Source organism: Cheilinus undulatus, linkage group 17, assembly GCF_018320785.1.
Source record: "Cheilinus undulatus linkage group 17, ASM1832078v1, whole genome shotgun sequence".
NCBI classification, from domain to species: Eukaryota; Metazoa; Chordata; class Actinopteri; order Labriformes; family Labridae; genus Cheilinus; species Cheilinus undulatus.
Window position 1 is genome coordinate 21,851,664 of NC_054881.1, and position 14,875 is coordinate 21,866,538.

The following is a 14,875-nucleotide window of genomic DNA, read 5'->3' on the forward strand; positions in this document are numbered from 1 at the left end:
TCAAGAAATAAGCGGCTTGAAATATTTCACTCTATGTGTAATGTGTCTTTATAATATATGGGTTTCACTTTCAGAAAAGAGTGACAAAAAATATTGAACTTTTTCATGATATTCAAATTTTTTGATATGTACCTGTAATTGTTTTTATTGTATTTCTTGGGTAGGTTTGAGCACAGAAGCCAGATTACAGTAAGGATTTCACCCCAACAGGATTACCTCTAGATTTAAGCACCTTATTTAGTTCCAAGCAATGAAAATTTAGCCGTAAGCTTGTCTGTGGAGAGTGTATATAAAGGCTGTCACGAATGCAGCACCCATTCTCGTGGATCAACACAAAAAGTTGTAGAGCTGCAATCACATCTTGGCAAACACAGGTAAGACAATTCATACTTGTTTTAAGACATATCACCTTGTATTTACTCGATATGGGATTCTTTCAAGTAGCATTAATCAGTATAATATGTGTGATTATGTTCTGGTAACTTTTCCATCAGCTCTTTAACTTTTGTGATAAAAGACTTGATCTCTACAGATAGAACACTGATAGAATATTACTCTGATTTTTCAGCATGTAAAAGCCTGACACATGATGCTGCTAACATTTCATTACAGTAGTTTTAATGGTACTTTATGATAATGCATTTCTGGTAGAACAGTGGCCATTGGGGTATTTCTTGGTCCGTTTGGGGTCTACCTTTGACTGAGATCATAATGTTTTTAAGCAAACATGTAGAACTAGCATCCTCTCCATCCAGCATGTTGGTGTTGTTGGCCTAATACTTTTTAATGTTATTCTTAGAATGGGATCCTCTAAACTGGGACTGCTGCTGGTCTATCTGGCCTGTGTAGAGCGCAGCCTGTCTTCCTCTTGTGTTGTCGACAGCTTCACAGTTAAACAAGACTTTGACGCCAAAAGAGTGAGTAAACTGACACACAAAGCTTGAATAAATTTGATATAAAAGTTTTTAAAAAGTGAGTAAAACAAATGTGATCTTCTTTGATTTCATGGCAGTATGTAGGGAAATGGTACGCACTGCAGAAGAAAGATCCAGAAGGCCTGTTCCTGCAGGACAACATCTCAGCCGAGTACTCCATCGACGATGACGGCACCATGGTCGCTCATACCAAAGGACGTGTCACTCTGTTTGGGTAAGTCAGAGCAGCAGAGAGAATCTTTTTAAATACAATTCTAAAATGTACAAAGGCAGAACCAGCTATCTTATTGTTATCTTAAACCTCCTCCCATTGAGGAAAATGGTCTGTTTGGTCACAAAGAGCTTTTTGATACTAAGGCTTGGAGGGATTAGCTACAGTTCAGTAGTTAGGAAAGGTGCCATGCAGGATCCTGGTCAAGATCCACCTAAAGATTTCAGCTAGGAGTAGGTACAATTTCCTACAGGCACATTCTGAAAAGTATTAGCTGCAAGCTGAGTTTTCCCTGGATTACAAGGGATTATGCGGAAATGCACGTTAAGAGGTGGGTTTTAACACAGGAATGTGTTCTTTGTGCACTTAACAAACAAATTTAAGAACTTCAGCCGGTTTAAATGCTCAGGACATAGCCTAAAAGTTACCCATACTACAATCATATGAGCAGTTTTAAATTCTGCACGTGAATGCCTTTAGAAAGACAAGTTGCAAAAAAATAAAAAAATAAAAAAATAAAAAATATTCTTGCTAAGCTGGAAACTCCTGAATAAAAGCAGTTATTTGATCAATACCTTTCAAATAGGTTCTAATTCATAATTTGGCCGATTGCTTATTAATCAAGGTTTTACTTTTGATTTCTCTACTTGGAATAAATTCTGTTATATTTCTCTAAGATGTGTGGTAAATCCAGAGGAGATACAGGAAATGCATCAGAGAGTATTTGCCTCAGATGTCTTAACTGCTTTAAACATTAATCAATGTTTAAATTTACTCAAAGCCCTTTACAAATTTAGCTTATAGATACAGTCATGGATGAAAGTATTGGCACCCCTGGAATTTTTCCAGAAAATACACCATTTCTCCCAGAAATTGTAGCAATTACAAATGTTTTTGATATACACATTTATTTCATTTATGTGCATTGGGACAACACAAAAAAAGGACAAGAAAAACACCAAAATTGACATAATCTTACACAAAACTCAAAAATGGGCCAGACAAAATTGTTGGCACCCTTTTAAAACTGTGGGTAAATCATTTTATTTCAAGCATGTGATGCTCATTTGAACTCACCTGCGGCAAGTAACAGGTGCTGGCAATCTAGAAATCACACCTGAAGCCAGTCAGAATGTGTGTGCCTGTGTGTGTCACACCAAGCATGGAGAATAGAAAGAAGAGCCCAGAACTGTCTGTGACTAAAGCCAGATAAAGGTTTGCAAGTCGGCAGTCCAGTGGTTGAGAAAAATGGACACAAAGTTGTTTTCTTCAAAATGATCGTTTTTCCTTTTTTTCTCATTTTTATGCAAGTCCGACATTTAAACTACTCATTCGATGAAAAAAGTAACACAAATGTGACATTTAAAAGCATTAATTTTGTGTTTTAAAATGCCCTGTTTTCGGAATTGCTGCAGGGAAATTGAGGGGAGGGAAACGCAAAACTGCGGGGTGATAATTTGCCACTCAGCCTGGCATTGTTCCCAGTTTTGCCCTTTGAGATGGACAATCACAAATACAGCATGGCTCAAATGCCACCCCTCCCCCGGCACGTAAATACAGCTGTTTCTAGTCATCACCTTTTATTAACAAGCCTCAAGATGCACCCTGCAGCAAAGAAAAGTAGAAGAGATTATGAAGAAGCGGCAAGAATTATCAGCAGACTTGGGACAACTTCAGGATCACTCGACAGTGAAAGTTTGATGAAGGCGGATTTCCTGTGGGAATATTTTGATGACCATCAGCAGTCCAACTCAGAAGCTTGGTTTGGGTGGACTTTATGTAAATGTGGCCCTATTGTCCACGCTCATTACCTGGCTTGCCTGAATGTAGGAAAAGTCCTGAAACTTTGAGCCTGGTTTTCTCAGAACAAACAGGAACTAGAAGTTAACATTCAAATGAGCATATCTTTGTAAAATATGCTCAGATTAAAGTGTATTATACATCATTTGAAAGATCGGAATCTACGCTTTCATAAAGTGTAAAAAAAACTCAAAAATGACCTCGGACGACTTGCAGGAGTTTTTACAAGCTTTGGTCACATATGGACAATCTCAAGGTTACAAGACCATCTCCTGAAATCTTGAAATTCTGTTGTCCACTGTGCGTAATATAATCAAGAAGTTGATAACCCATGGAACTGTGGCTAATCTCCTAATGTCTAAGAAAAATTGACAAAAGAATGCAACACATTATAGTTGGAATGGTGGATAAACATCCTCAGTCAACTTCCACACAAATTCAGCCTGTCCTGCAGACTCAGGGTACAAAAGTGTCAGCTTGGACCATACATCGTAATCTGAATGAGATGACGCGCTATGGCAGGAGACCAAGGACAACCCCACTGCTGTCAAAGAGACATAAAAAAGCCAGACTGGAGTTTGCAAAACTGTACCTGAGTAAGCCTCAGTCCTTCTGGGAGAACATTTTGTGGACAGATGAGACTAAGGTAGAGCTTTTTGGAAAAGCATGTCATTCTACTGTTTACAGAAAACAGAATGAGGCCTACAAAGAAAAGAACAAAGTACCTACAGTCAAACATGGTTGAGGTTCAAAGATGTTCTGGGGTTATTTTGCTGCCTCTGGCACTGGCTGCCTTGACTGTTTGCAAGGAATCATGAAATCTGGAGACCATCAAAAGATTTTGGGCTGCAATGTAGGGCCTAGTGTCAGAAAGCTGGGTCTGCGTCAGAGGTCATGGGTGTTCCAGCAGGACAATGACCCCAAACAAACCTCAAAAAGCACCAAAAAATGGTTGGAGACAAAGCACTGGAGAGTTCTGAAGTGGTCAGCAATGAGTCTGGATCTAAATCCTGTTGAACATCTATGGAGAGATCTCAAAACTGCTGTTGAAAGAAGGCACCCTTCAAATCTGAGAGACCTGGAGCAGTTTGCAAAAGGAGAGTGGTCCAAAATTCCAGTTGAGAGGTGTAAGAAGCTGTTGATGGTTATAGGGAGCGATTGGTTTCAGTTATATTTTCCCAAGGGTGTGTGACCAAATATTGAGGGTCCCAACAATTTTGTCCAGCCCATTTTTTTTAGTTTTGTGTAAAATTATGTCAATTTTGTCTTTTTTCTTGTCCTTTTTTTGTGTTGTCCCAATGCACATAAATGAAGTAAATGTGTATATCACATCATTTGTAATTGCAACAATTTCTGGGAGAAATGGTGTATTTTCTGGAAAAATTCCAGGGGTGCCAATACTTTCATCCATGACTGTAAATACAATCTGCCTTCTGAGAGGTATATATTTATATAGTCCTTACAGATTTTCCACTGCGGTGACTAAAACTATCTCAACCCTGTCCTAAAAATTAACCTGAGTAAATTGATTTTGCAATAATGCTAACATGTTCCTGTCATGTTGCAGTATCTGGGTGGTTTGTGCTAACATGGCTGCCCAGTACAGCGTCCCTGACCCTGCCCACCCTGGCAAGATGTACATGACCTTCCAGGGACTCGCCACCTACTTGTCCAACGGAGGTCAGTTGTCCACAAATTCACAACCATCTCCTCTTTTATCTAGTCCTCACTCTTCACAATCACTGACTTCACTTTTTGTCCAACCAGAGGATGACTACTGGGTGATTGATACCGACTATGACAACTACGCCATCACCTATGCCTGCCGGATCATGAAGCTAGACGGCACCTGCAAGGATGGTTATGCTCTCGTCTACTCCAGGAACCCCCGTGGTCTTCCTCCCTCTTTTCAGCACATCATCCGTCAGAAACAGGAGGAAATGTGCTTGACTGGAGAGTTTAAGCCTGTCCTGCAGTCTGATGCCTGCTAGAGAGGAAGAAGAGAAAGAGTGAAGATGAGAGAGCAAGCGGGGTGCAGGAAAGGAGAGAGAATGAAAGTGTGCATGTGAGAGTGATGCAATGAATGAATGGAGGGATGCGAAATTAATGTAAAAAGTAGGAGGAAAAACAAACAAAGATCTGCATCTGTTTTTTAAATCTATTTCCTCCTCTATCAATCTTGTAAAAAAAAATCTTATAGATCCTGTAATGTTTGCAGAGAAACTGAAACTGAATAAAAATATTTTTCTAACGAAATATCAAGTTTTTTGTCTCATCTACTTGAAACCCTTTAATTCTGTCTTAATTCTGGTTATGCAACAAAGGAAAAATGACTTAAAAAAACAATTTAAAGTAGACTCTCCTGTCAGCAGCTCTGGCTTAATACAAGTTGCACTTTGGCCACATTAAGATATTGTGATCCTTCTTGAGCTCAGGAAAATGCAGCCCAACCCGACACAATACACACTGAGCAGTAATGGGCTTAAAGGTGGCCTGAAGTTCTCAGACCTTAGTCCTATTACACTAAATCAACCGTTCAGCCACAGAGTATCCTGGGGTGAAGGGTCAGATCAGGAAGGTTCTGAAGCAATGCCTGGCTGTGACAGCTGTGATTTATATCCTGCTTCATCAACCAGAATGTTTAAAGGTTTGATGCAAAGCAACATGGCTGACTGAATGAGAAGCAGAAAGGATTAACTACACATGCGCTTTATACAAAATTTACACACAACCTTAGAGGAGGGACATAGCACGCTTCACAAAATCAAGGTGGTGACTGGACTTAATCACCTTATATACCTTTTTTTCCTTCCCAATACAATTCCGATACCAAGATGTTGAGTATTGGCTGATACTGAGTACTGAGTACCGAGTACCAGTGCGAACTTTCTGGACTAACAGAGTAGCAAATTATTTTATACCTATATTTGACTCAACAAATGGAATCATAATGTACAGCACCTCAGTGACCTAAAGTTGTTTTACAGTTATAGAGTTTTACTCCTAAATATTAAAATAACAGTAATACAGGGCTGCATCACAGGCTCTCTCTATCTCTCTCTGTTATGCTCTATTCAGGCAGCATGACGTGATTATGGAACAGCCTGACAGACCCTCACAAAGAGTACACAATATGACAATTAGCATTTGTGTTAGCATTTGAGCTAGTAGTAACAAACGATCATAATTCGATTATAACAGATAAAAAGTCATTCAATGTTACATTAACTGGTGTGGCTCTAATAATTGACGTCCCCAAAAGTCACTCAAGCTCCAGGCTTGTTGAAAATGCTGCTGCAAGGGATTCAAAGGCATCAACAGCGTCAATGGGAAAGCACAACGGCTAGCTTAAAGAGGATAAACAAGAGACAACAACTTGTGGTTCGAAAGTTATTTAACTTTTGATAAACTGTGCTGCATCTTGTCGTGTACAACAGCACCAGTCTGGAATGCATTTTAATGATCACATTCAGAGAAAAAGCTGTCATGCAGCCACCATTCTTTGCTGCTGCAGTGGGTCCTTTGGTTCTCTTTGCCGTGCATGACGTGCTTTCCAGCAGTGAAGAAGAATTGATTTCCAGTTTATAGTGCTAACAGTCAGCATGGCTAAACGAAGCAAAATATAAAGCTAAACCAAACAGTATCGGATTAAGGCATAAACTTGTGTACTCGCCGATACCAGGTCTGCATTTAAGGCAGTATTGGACGCGTTTCCGATACTGGTATCGGAATCGGAACAATCCTACTTGAGGGGAGTATAAAATACTGGCAAAGAGAAAATAGCCTGAAGGAGCTTCATTGAGTGTGGCAATGTGATGTCAATGTCTGTTTATCCTCTGCTTTATCCTCTGCTTTTTATACTCTGACTCACTAGTGGGCAGGCAGGTAAAATCCTGAGGGTAAAAAATTTTGCTCTTGGAGTGCTGGGGCCTGAAATGTTCAGGAGTTTTAAGTCTGTGAGTATACCACTGGAGTCTGTTTGTTTATAAAGCTGCTCCGTAATCCTGTTGATGTTATACAACATACTGGAAGTAACGTGCAAAAGCCATTTATTGTCCCTACCGCAAATCACTACGGTACACCGGACGTACTGGCTGACCTTACTGAGGACGGTCAGCATCAACAGTTTCAGTCAGAAAGATTCAGCCAACATGAAAAAAATATCTTTGGATTGTATGTAATATGAACAAGTCCCTTATTTGCTGGAAATAAACTATGTTCAGTACACAACAGATTTTTTCACTTCCCCAAAACCACCACAGAGTGACCATAATACCTGATGAATATTAGTGTTTTCCATTTTTTTAAAATGATCCGAATAACTCAGTTTAATTTCAATGTCTGCCAGAGGATCGTTGGTAATCAGTTTGACTGGTTGTTGGGACAGGTGTATCCAAAGGTCAGCAGCTCTGCTCATAAACTAGCTTAGCTCTGATGGGATCAGTCATTTGGTCTGACTGGGAATGACACAATCTGTAATCTGCAATTAAAAACAGCTAAACCCAGACAAGGTTTCATACCACTGTTACTACTCAGTCTGGAAAAAATAATGCTGTCTAAGCCTGGACATGTATTTTACCTTTATTCCTTGTTAATATCACAAAGTAGAGTGATATGGAAATAAATTTGGATTTAAACTAATCCACCTGAACACAACCATCAAGAGTTAATTCACTGTAAGAAGGTCTTCCTGTTTTCACAGAAACAGTCTACAGGACTGGTGTAAGAATTCAAGTTGATTTAGCGGTTTGTGTCAGTGAGGCTCCAAATCAAATGTTCCACATCCACAGGAAGCCAAAGCTAAGGGTAGCATTGCTCTATGGTCTTGAACACAAAAGTCTAACAAACTTAAGGATAAAGAAATAGGTCAGTGATTTGGGTTAGTGTCACCAAGAAGTCTAACAATTCTAGCCAATGTACTGCACTGCACCCAAAAAAGAAAAGAAAAAATTAAAAACTTTTACTGAAGACAAAATTAATAATGATATGACTAGAGCTGTAGTCAACCAAAGAAAAACTTGGTTGACTTAAACCACACCAGATCACCAGATTGCCTCACCGCTGACTTTTTCGACATTGTCAATTTACGGGAAATGGAGTATAAACGTGCTTCACGGGCTTTGCTCTCTTCTAAGGTGGGAGGGTCCTAGTGACGTTTTGACTTTCTGGGTATTTAACCTGTAATTAGTTACCCCTAAAGGTACAAGTAAATTATATTTGAATAGTTATATTCATAGTTTTTTGTAAATTATATTTTGTAACACTAGATAACTAAAAAAATAAATAAATGAATAAAAAAAAATGACGTCTCCCTTCTCACCCCTGCAAAAAATTGATTCTTCCAATTAAAGTAGCCTGTGTGATTGTTCGACCAGTTGGATTTTGGTTGGACATGAAATCATTGACCAATTAATCGACCAATCGACTTGAGGCTGTCAGCCCTAGATATGATGTATGTATACTATAGGGCTGCATAATTACAATTTTATTGAATATAACTTCTTCCATTTTTATAAATCACAAAACAAATTGCACTGATGCAATTTTAATATGTCTGAAATACATTTTTAACTTGGACTTAAGGTCTTTTAGATGCAGTGTAAATTAGTGATATTAACATGACCTATATTCAGTTGCACATGGTTTCTACAGTTGTTAAATGCTGAGGGAGAGGAATTTACATTGGAGAGAAGGGCCACAAAACAGTCATGGAGTAGGTGGCAGTGCACACTTGAACACTGAAATTTGATTCCAATAGGAGGCTTTTTTCCTATTGCCTATACCTGATATCGATGTTCACTGATGCATCAGTGGGCCTCTAGTTTGTTTATTACTTGGATCATATCATATTTGTATTTACCCAGGAAAATCAACTTTACAGCACAGCAAACCTGACTTATTGACCTCACATCATTTTAAACTCTAAAGACTTACAAATGCATGTCTACAACTGCTCAATAGTTTTGTCAGTTGCTATGATGAAAGTGTCCACTAGGATGCAGTTAAACCTCATCAAACACTAAAATACAAGGAAGCAGGGTTCTCACTCTTTTAAGAGATACTTTTCCGGACTTTTCCGAGGCGTTGTAAGTGACAACTATCTGAAGTGAAAGAAGCAGCTCATGCAAACCTACCATAGTGTTCCTTTCTTTGGTAGTCTGATTCAATATATGTGCAGTCTATTGTTCTAACCATGAATGCTGGACACATTTTCTTTTGGTATGGGAGTAAATATGTAGACATTTAGAGGAAATCTGCATGTATGACATTTCATATCATTTATGCTGCATGCATTTATGTAATTTATATTATACATGCATGTTGTAAATAACTATAAACTGGTATAAATATTAATGTATTTGATAGTAAAGTAAAACATAAATAAATCCATGTTTTAATACAGCTAAACTAATTAATGACTATGTTTTTGATGAAGTTTAATACATACGAATTTTATATTTACCGATGTTTATATCTTAAAAAGTTTAAGAAAATATATGTCTCTCTGTGGTTGTACAATCACTTTGTTTTTCATGTTTATAATAAATTTGTCAGTCAAGCAATTTATCAATCAACAAAAACATTTACTTGCTTTTAGCTTACAAATTTATCATAGATCAGTTCAAATAAAAGTTCTGCAGACGTAGAAAATTTAAATCTTTCATCATACATACACTTCAATGTGACTTTTTCCTTGTTTTCTCTAAAATCACCATGTTCTTTTATGACCAGCCTTGTTATAAAATTAGCCTATATATCCAAATTGTATTTCACTGTGGTTCTTTTTCGGGAAATTTGGTTTCTATGGTTACAAACTCTCTAAACTAAAAGATGTGTCTTCGGTGTATTTACAGCTTAAATACTATGGTCTATGAGCTACCATGACAACTAAACAACATCCTTAACAGAACTTAACCCTTTTAGTGACAATGTAATCTGATTTGGGTGCTCTGATAGGATAATGTCTAAATAATTTCCAGGACAGCACAAGATTTTCTAGAACATTTTTTTTTCTTTCATTTTCTGAAACTGTAAATTAGGTAAACAGTTTTTATTTCAGTGAGACGTTAATTTTTGTCCATCTAGTGTTTTGACACATCTGCTCCAATTTATTTAAGTTTCTTTTTTTCTACCAATCAGTGACAGCTGGTCAACCATGATAAAATTAAAAAATGCCATTGTACTTGATTATTTTTACACATGCAGAATAAAGATATCATGAGGATGTCACAAATGCAACCACAGGTTCTTAAACCATGTCACACCGTCACAGAATCTAATGCAAGAATATAAGAGATTACAACTAAAATGTGTAGACATTTGAGGGGATTTACTCGAGTCAGTGATTTACTTTAAAGAGCAGGGACTTACACTGGAGCTGCTCCACACTGCCATTAGCAGAACAAACAGGAGAGAGGGATTGAAGGTGTATTGGTTTTGAGATAATTGGTGCTTTTGTGTTTTTGTTGGAGGGCTCAGGGTGGGGATGAGATCTGATCTGACAGTGGGGATTTTTGTTGTTCTTTTAAAATGTCATACTGTCTCACACACATTACACAAGAAAGAAAAAAGGAAATATGACAGTATTGTTGTTTTTAGATGTAAGCCTCCAAATGGTGCCTGAACTTGGAAAATATTTGAAGATGTGTTTGTTCTTAAAACATGACCAGACTGTTAAATCCACTAATCCATGTGTCCCAAGCTAATCTGAGTTATCTTTCTTTTTCTCTTTGGGTTTCTCTTCTTTTCAAAGAGGGAGAAATAAAGGTCACTACTTGTGTACTGTAGCTACTGTCACTGAAGTATTACAAGACGCTCAGTCTGCTCTTGAAATCAGCTCAAGGGTAAACCAGAGCTGAACATCCGTATGCATTCCCTCATTAGGTCTGGGGTCTCATTAAAATGGAATGTGGCAGTATTCAATTATTATAATCAAACTGTTATAAGGGATGCACATTTACAGATTTTTGCTGACATCTGACTTGCTGATACAAAATCATTTGACCAATACCAACCTCGGTGCCAAGTGTTTAAATGTACTTCAAACCTAAAACTTCAGTCCTTAGAAGACAATTTAATATTTGAGGAATAAGGATGAAATAGAAAAAAAGATTTGAGCCTCTTTTTACTGCAAAAAAATTCACAATCTTATTCATTCATTAGATACCGCAAGAGTGTGCTAATCCTGCAACCCCCAACGAGATTAAGTGGTACAGAAAATGGATGGATGGATGGATGGAGAGTATGCTTATCCAGCTGGTCTCAGTTCAGTTTGAATTGTTTCAAGAAGGCCGTACACTGCATGATTTAGTGGCTAAGGTATGTGTTTCTCATGACTCCTTCTCAGCTTTGCTTCCATGTTAAACTTCTCCCTAAAGGGCTTGTGCTGACTAATATCTAGCCTACTTGATGTGTAGACTATGAAAATGCAACTCATACAACCCCACATCACAAAAAACTGAACTATTCCTTCTAAGAAACTAAACCTAAAGCCTTATTTTCACGGGTGTAAAGCTCATTGTTTTTATAGCACTAATAGCTATGTTCTGGTTGGGGAAATAGTTCCTTCAAAAAGGGCACAAAGGGCATTCTCATTTAAAAAAATAGACACCTTTACATTACAGGTACATGTCATGGGCACCTGGTTAGGGTTGTAAATGTCCAAGGCAATAAAATAATAAATGCAGCTAAGGTTTAATGACTGTTATTAAGAACACCAGGCCCCAGAGTGACACATTTTTGTCTGTCTTCTGTTTGTGCTAATATCTACTTGTTCAAATCTTGATTACTCTGTTGACTACTCTCTGTTTGGCTCCTTCTGACTCATCTGACTGTCTGTCTTGGCTTTTATGGCTCAGCTAAGTCATCCAAGTGGGAATCTGTCAAGGGTCTTTGACAAATCTATCTGACTGCTGTGTAAACAAAGTTTGACAGAGGGAGGGGAGGCTGAGGAGGATAACCTGAGGCTTGAGTCAGCAGTTTACACTGCTCAAGTGAAGGCCCTCTCCACACAGAGACGAAAATGATATATTGCCATTTCGTTTTGAAAAAGTTTTCCATAAAGACGGGGTCGTTACAGGAAATGGCCGCGTAAGCACTGAACCGCTGAAAACGACTTAAAACGCTGTAATGCATATGCCAAAACTGTAGATGGCGCTGTATTGCTGCCACAGAAATGCACCAAAAGATAGAAGATCACAGAAAACTGACCCAAACTTTAAAGTTCCCTTAATGTAAAGGATGGTAAAGTGCTACTGTGACTTTATATTTTGAAGCAACTGCTCTTTTAAGCATTTAGGTGATGTAATGTTTGTTAAAATATTCCACATGGCCTCTTGTCCTTTATTTTTGTGTTCTGCTGGTCCACTCTATTCATTAGGTTTGCTTAGTAGTCAAGTCAGAAAATTGCAAAAACTGCAATTTTGCAATTGCAAATCTTGAAATGGACAAGGAACAGGGAAGCTTACTTAGCTTACTTTACATAGTAGAGATAGCTGTGCATTTGTAATATCCATATATGTGTTTGAAATGTAATATGCTCTTACTTTTGTCCTCATTCAAAAGTAAAATGTTAGGCATCACACTGTTTAGTGAAGGCTGAAATCCCCAGAACAGAGAAGGAAATATTAAATAGTGTGGACAGAAAGCAAGGCAATGCAAGGCGATTTCTGACATTTGCACTGTGTTAGTTGATGGTTTAAGCCTTTTATTTTCAGAACTAAATTACTTACTGCCAGTCTACATGACAGCAATAAACATGGCATGGCATTTTAAAAGTTTGTACTCTGAAACTTTTTTTTAGAAAACTTTTATTTTTCAGGCACCCAAAGTGCTTTTATAGTGTAAAGTAACCAAAATGCAACAAAACGTTGCTGTATCCTGATGAATTCATTGTTGCATGTGGCAAAAGTCATCAAATTTATTGCCCACACTTGTTTTTTTCTGTGTAAATTTCTGATATAATCTTACTTATGATGTGACATTTCCTCAATTAACTGAAGTTTATTTTCTACCTTTACTTTTGACTTCAGTTCATGAAGATTTCTGGAGCATGTTGACCTGATTCAGAAGGTCTTGACCTTAAATTACAGGGTTTGTGGTAGTCACAGTGGGCCTGTTATGTCACGACAAAGTGTGTATTCTCTGTTAGTGGGTGCTTATTAAGGGATCAATGGATAGAGAGTCACATTTTTCTCTCAAGTGGAGCAGAGGGAAGAAAATCCTTTAATGCTTCCTTATTTAAGTGACTGCACCCTTCTTTTTTATGTAACCAAGTCAGAGATAAACTTGTGTATGTAAAAAGTCAACATAAGTACTAAAGAAATCACTCATTCAGGATTATCTGTCTTACGTTAAAAACAGACATAAATCTAAGTTCCAAAAGGCAATATTTGTACTGTCCTTTCCTGTCACCAAAGGCTTTTATTTTAAAACTCTGTCATAGTATTTTCATGTGCTTCCTCTTTATATTTAAGAAACTAAAGACCTTATATTTTTGACAACCATTAATAACAGTGTCTTTGTCTATAAAACTGTTGGAAGGCGTCACATTTTAAACAACACAAAGCAACTTTTTAATGACCTTTACTTCAGTCCATATCAGGATATCCTTCTAATGTTTAAGCAAACAAGGTTGCCAGATTTTCAACAGTTGGGATCATTATGGATACCACATTTATTGAATTTATACAATTTATAAAATGTAAAAGGGCAAAGCTTTTAAAATAGCAACATTTATTTATTCATTTTAGTTATATATAGGTTGCCCAGTTTCTTGAGATAAATTGATATATTTCAAAGGTGATACAGGGGTAGGCCAATATCGTCTATGTCAATAGCTTGATGCCAAGCCCAATACTAAGAAAAACAACTGTTTACAGACAAGAACCACTAACAGTAATATGCTGATTGACCACAAGATGATCTAAATAAAATGTTCAGTCAAACTTGGAAATTATTATGTATTTCTTTTGTTTTATTCAAGGGCATTCTATTTCATATTACCATCTTTTTTACAATCATCTTTTTTATATATAGGTGCTTTATTTTGTACATTTTCATGTAACAAAGACATGGTACATCTGTACGCAATAGAAATATATCTGTGGAATTTAGTATATCGATCATGCAGATTTGACATTGATTTAACTTTGTTTTATTATTCTTTACTGTAAAATATTGAGCTATATATTGTGCCATTCAGCTTTCAAAACATACAAAGACATGATTTTTGGTCCAGTCCTATTTAATACGACCTATTTGGACGCTGTCCAAATACGTCCTTTTTTCATTTTTTAGCTTTTAATCTTTCTTTTAAGATGTTGGTGTCATGGCTTGCCAGGTGTTAAATATTTCTGATGCAGTAACTGATCAGTAATAAAGGTTGGTTCTGATATGAAATGAAAATGTGCTGTAGTAATGTTTGACTCAAGTAGACCTGTAATAGACTCCATAGATTGCCATTATAAAAAATACAAATCCAATTTAAAACAATAGCATTTTTACCCTAAATCTCCATAAAATAGTCTGCAGTTTGGTGTCAAAACTTATCAGAAATAACCGTCGCTTGTCCAGAGTTTGATGTTAAAAGAAAAAGGTTAACTGGACCTTTTGCCTGCTAGCAGGTAGTCACTAACCTTAGCCCTGTGGTTAGCCACGTTAGCACATGGAGCTAACTATAAGCTAGTTAGCCTGATATGATAGCCACTGTTTACCAGATAAATTCATCACAGACAAAATACAACTACTTTGGACACATGCAGCTCACTTACAGGAATAATACAGCTTGCATTGATAGTCCTCTTCTCTACCGTCCTTGCCAGTATCTTCACTATTGCCCTCCACCACGGTAGCGGTTAGAATCCTCATATCTGGTAACAGTAGTCTGTGATTATTTCCATGTATGATTTCTGCTCCTCCTTGGCTTTTA

General features: G+C 37.3%; 1 protein-coding gene across 1 annotated transcript; it reads left to right on the forward strand.

Annotated features, from left to right (window-relative positions):
- Positions 1–800: 800 nt before the first annotated feature.
- Positions 801–5,034, forward strand: LOC121525539 (purpurin-like). The gene is made up of 4 exons (XM_041811582.1): positions 801–917; positions 1,013–1,149; positions 4,514–4,626; positions 4,714–5,034. Exons 1-4 carry the CDS (start codon positions 801–803, stop codon positions 4,935–4,937), a joined length of 591 nt encoding a protein of 196 aa, XP_041667516.1. The 3' UTR covers positions 4,938–5,034.
- The last annotated feature ends 9,841 nt before the right edge of the window (positions 5,035–14,875 follow it).

Bases quoted from the DNA above. Each gene is read 5' to 3' on its own strand.
- LOC121525539 (XM_041811582.1), top strand. From the start codon at position 801: ATGGGATCCTCTAAACTGGGACTGCTGCTGGTCTATCTGGCCTGTGTA. The intron at 918-1,012 runs GTGAGTAAACTG...ATTTCATGGCAG, and splicing joins AAGACTTTGACGCCAAAAGA to TATGTAGGGAAATGGTACGC. The intron at 4,627-4,713 runs GTCAGTTGTCCA...TTGTCCAACCAG, and splicing joins CACCTACTTGTCCAACGGAG to AGGATGACTACTGGGTGATT.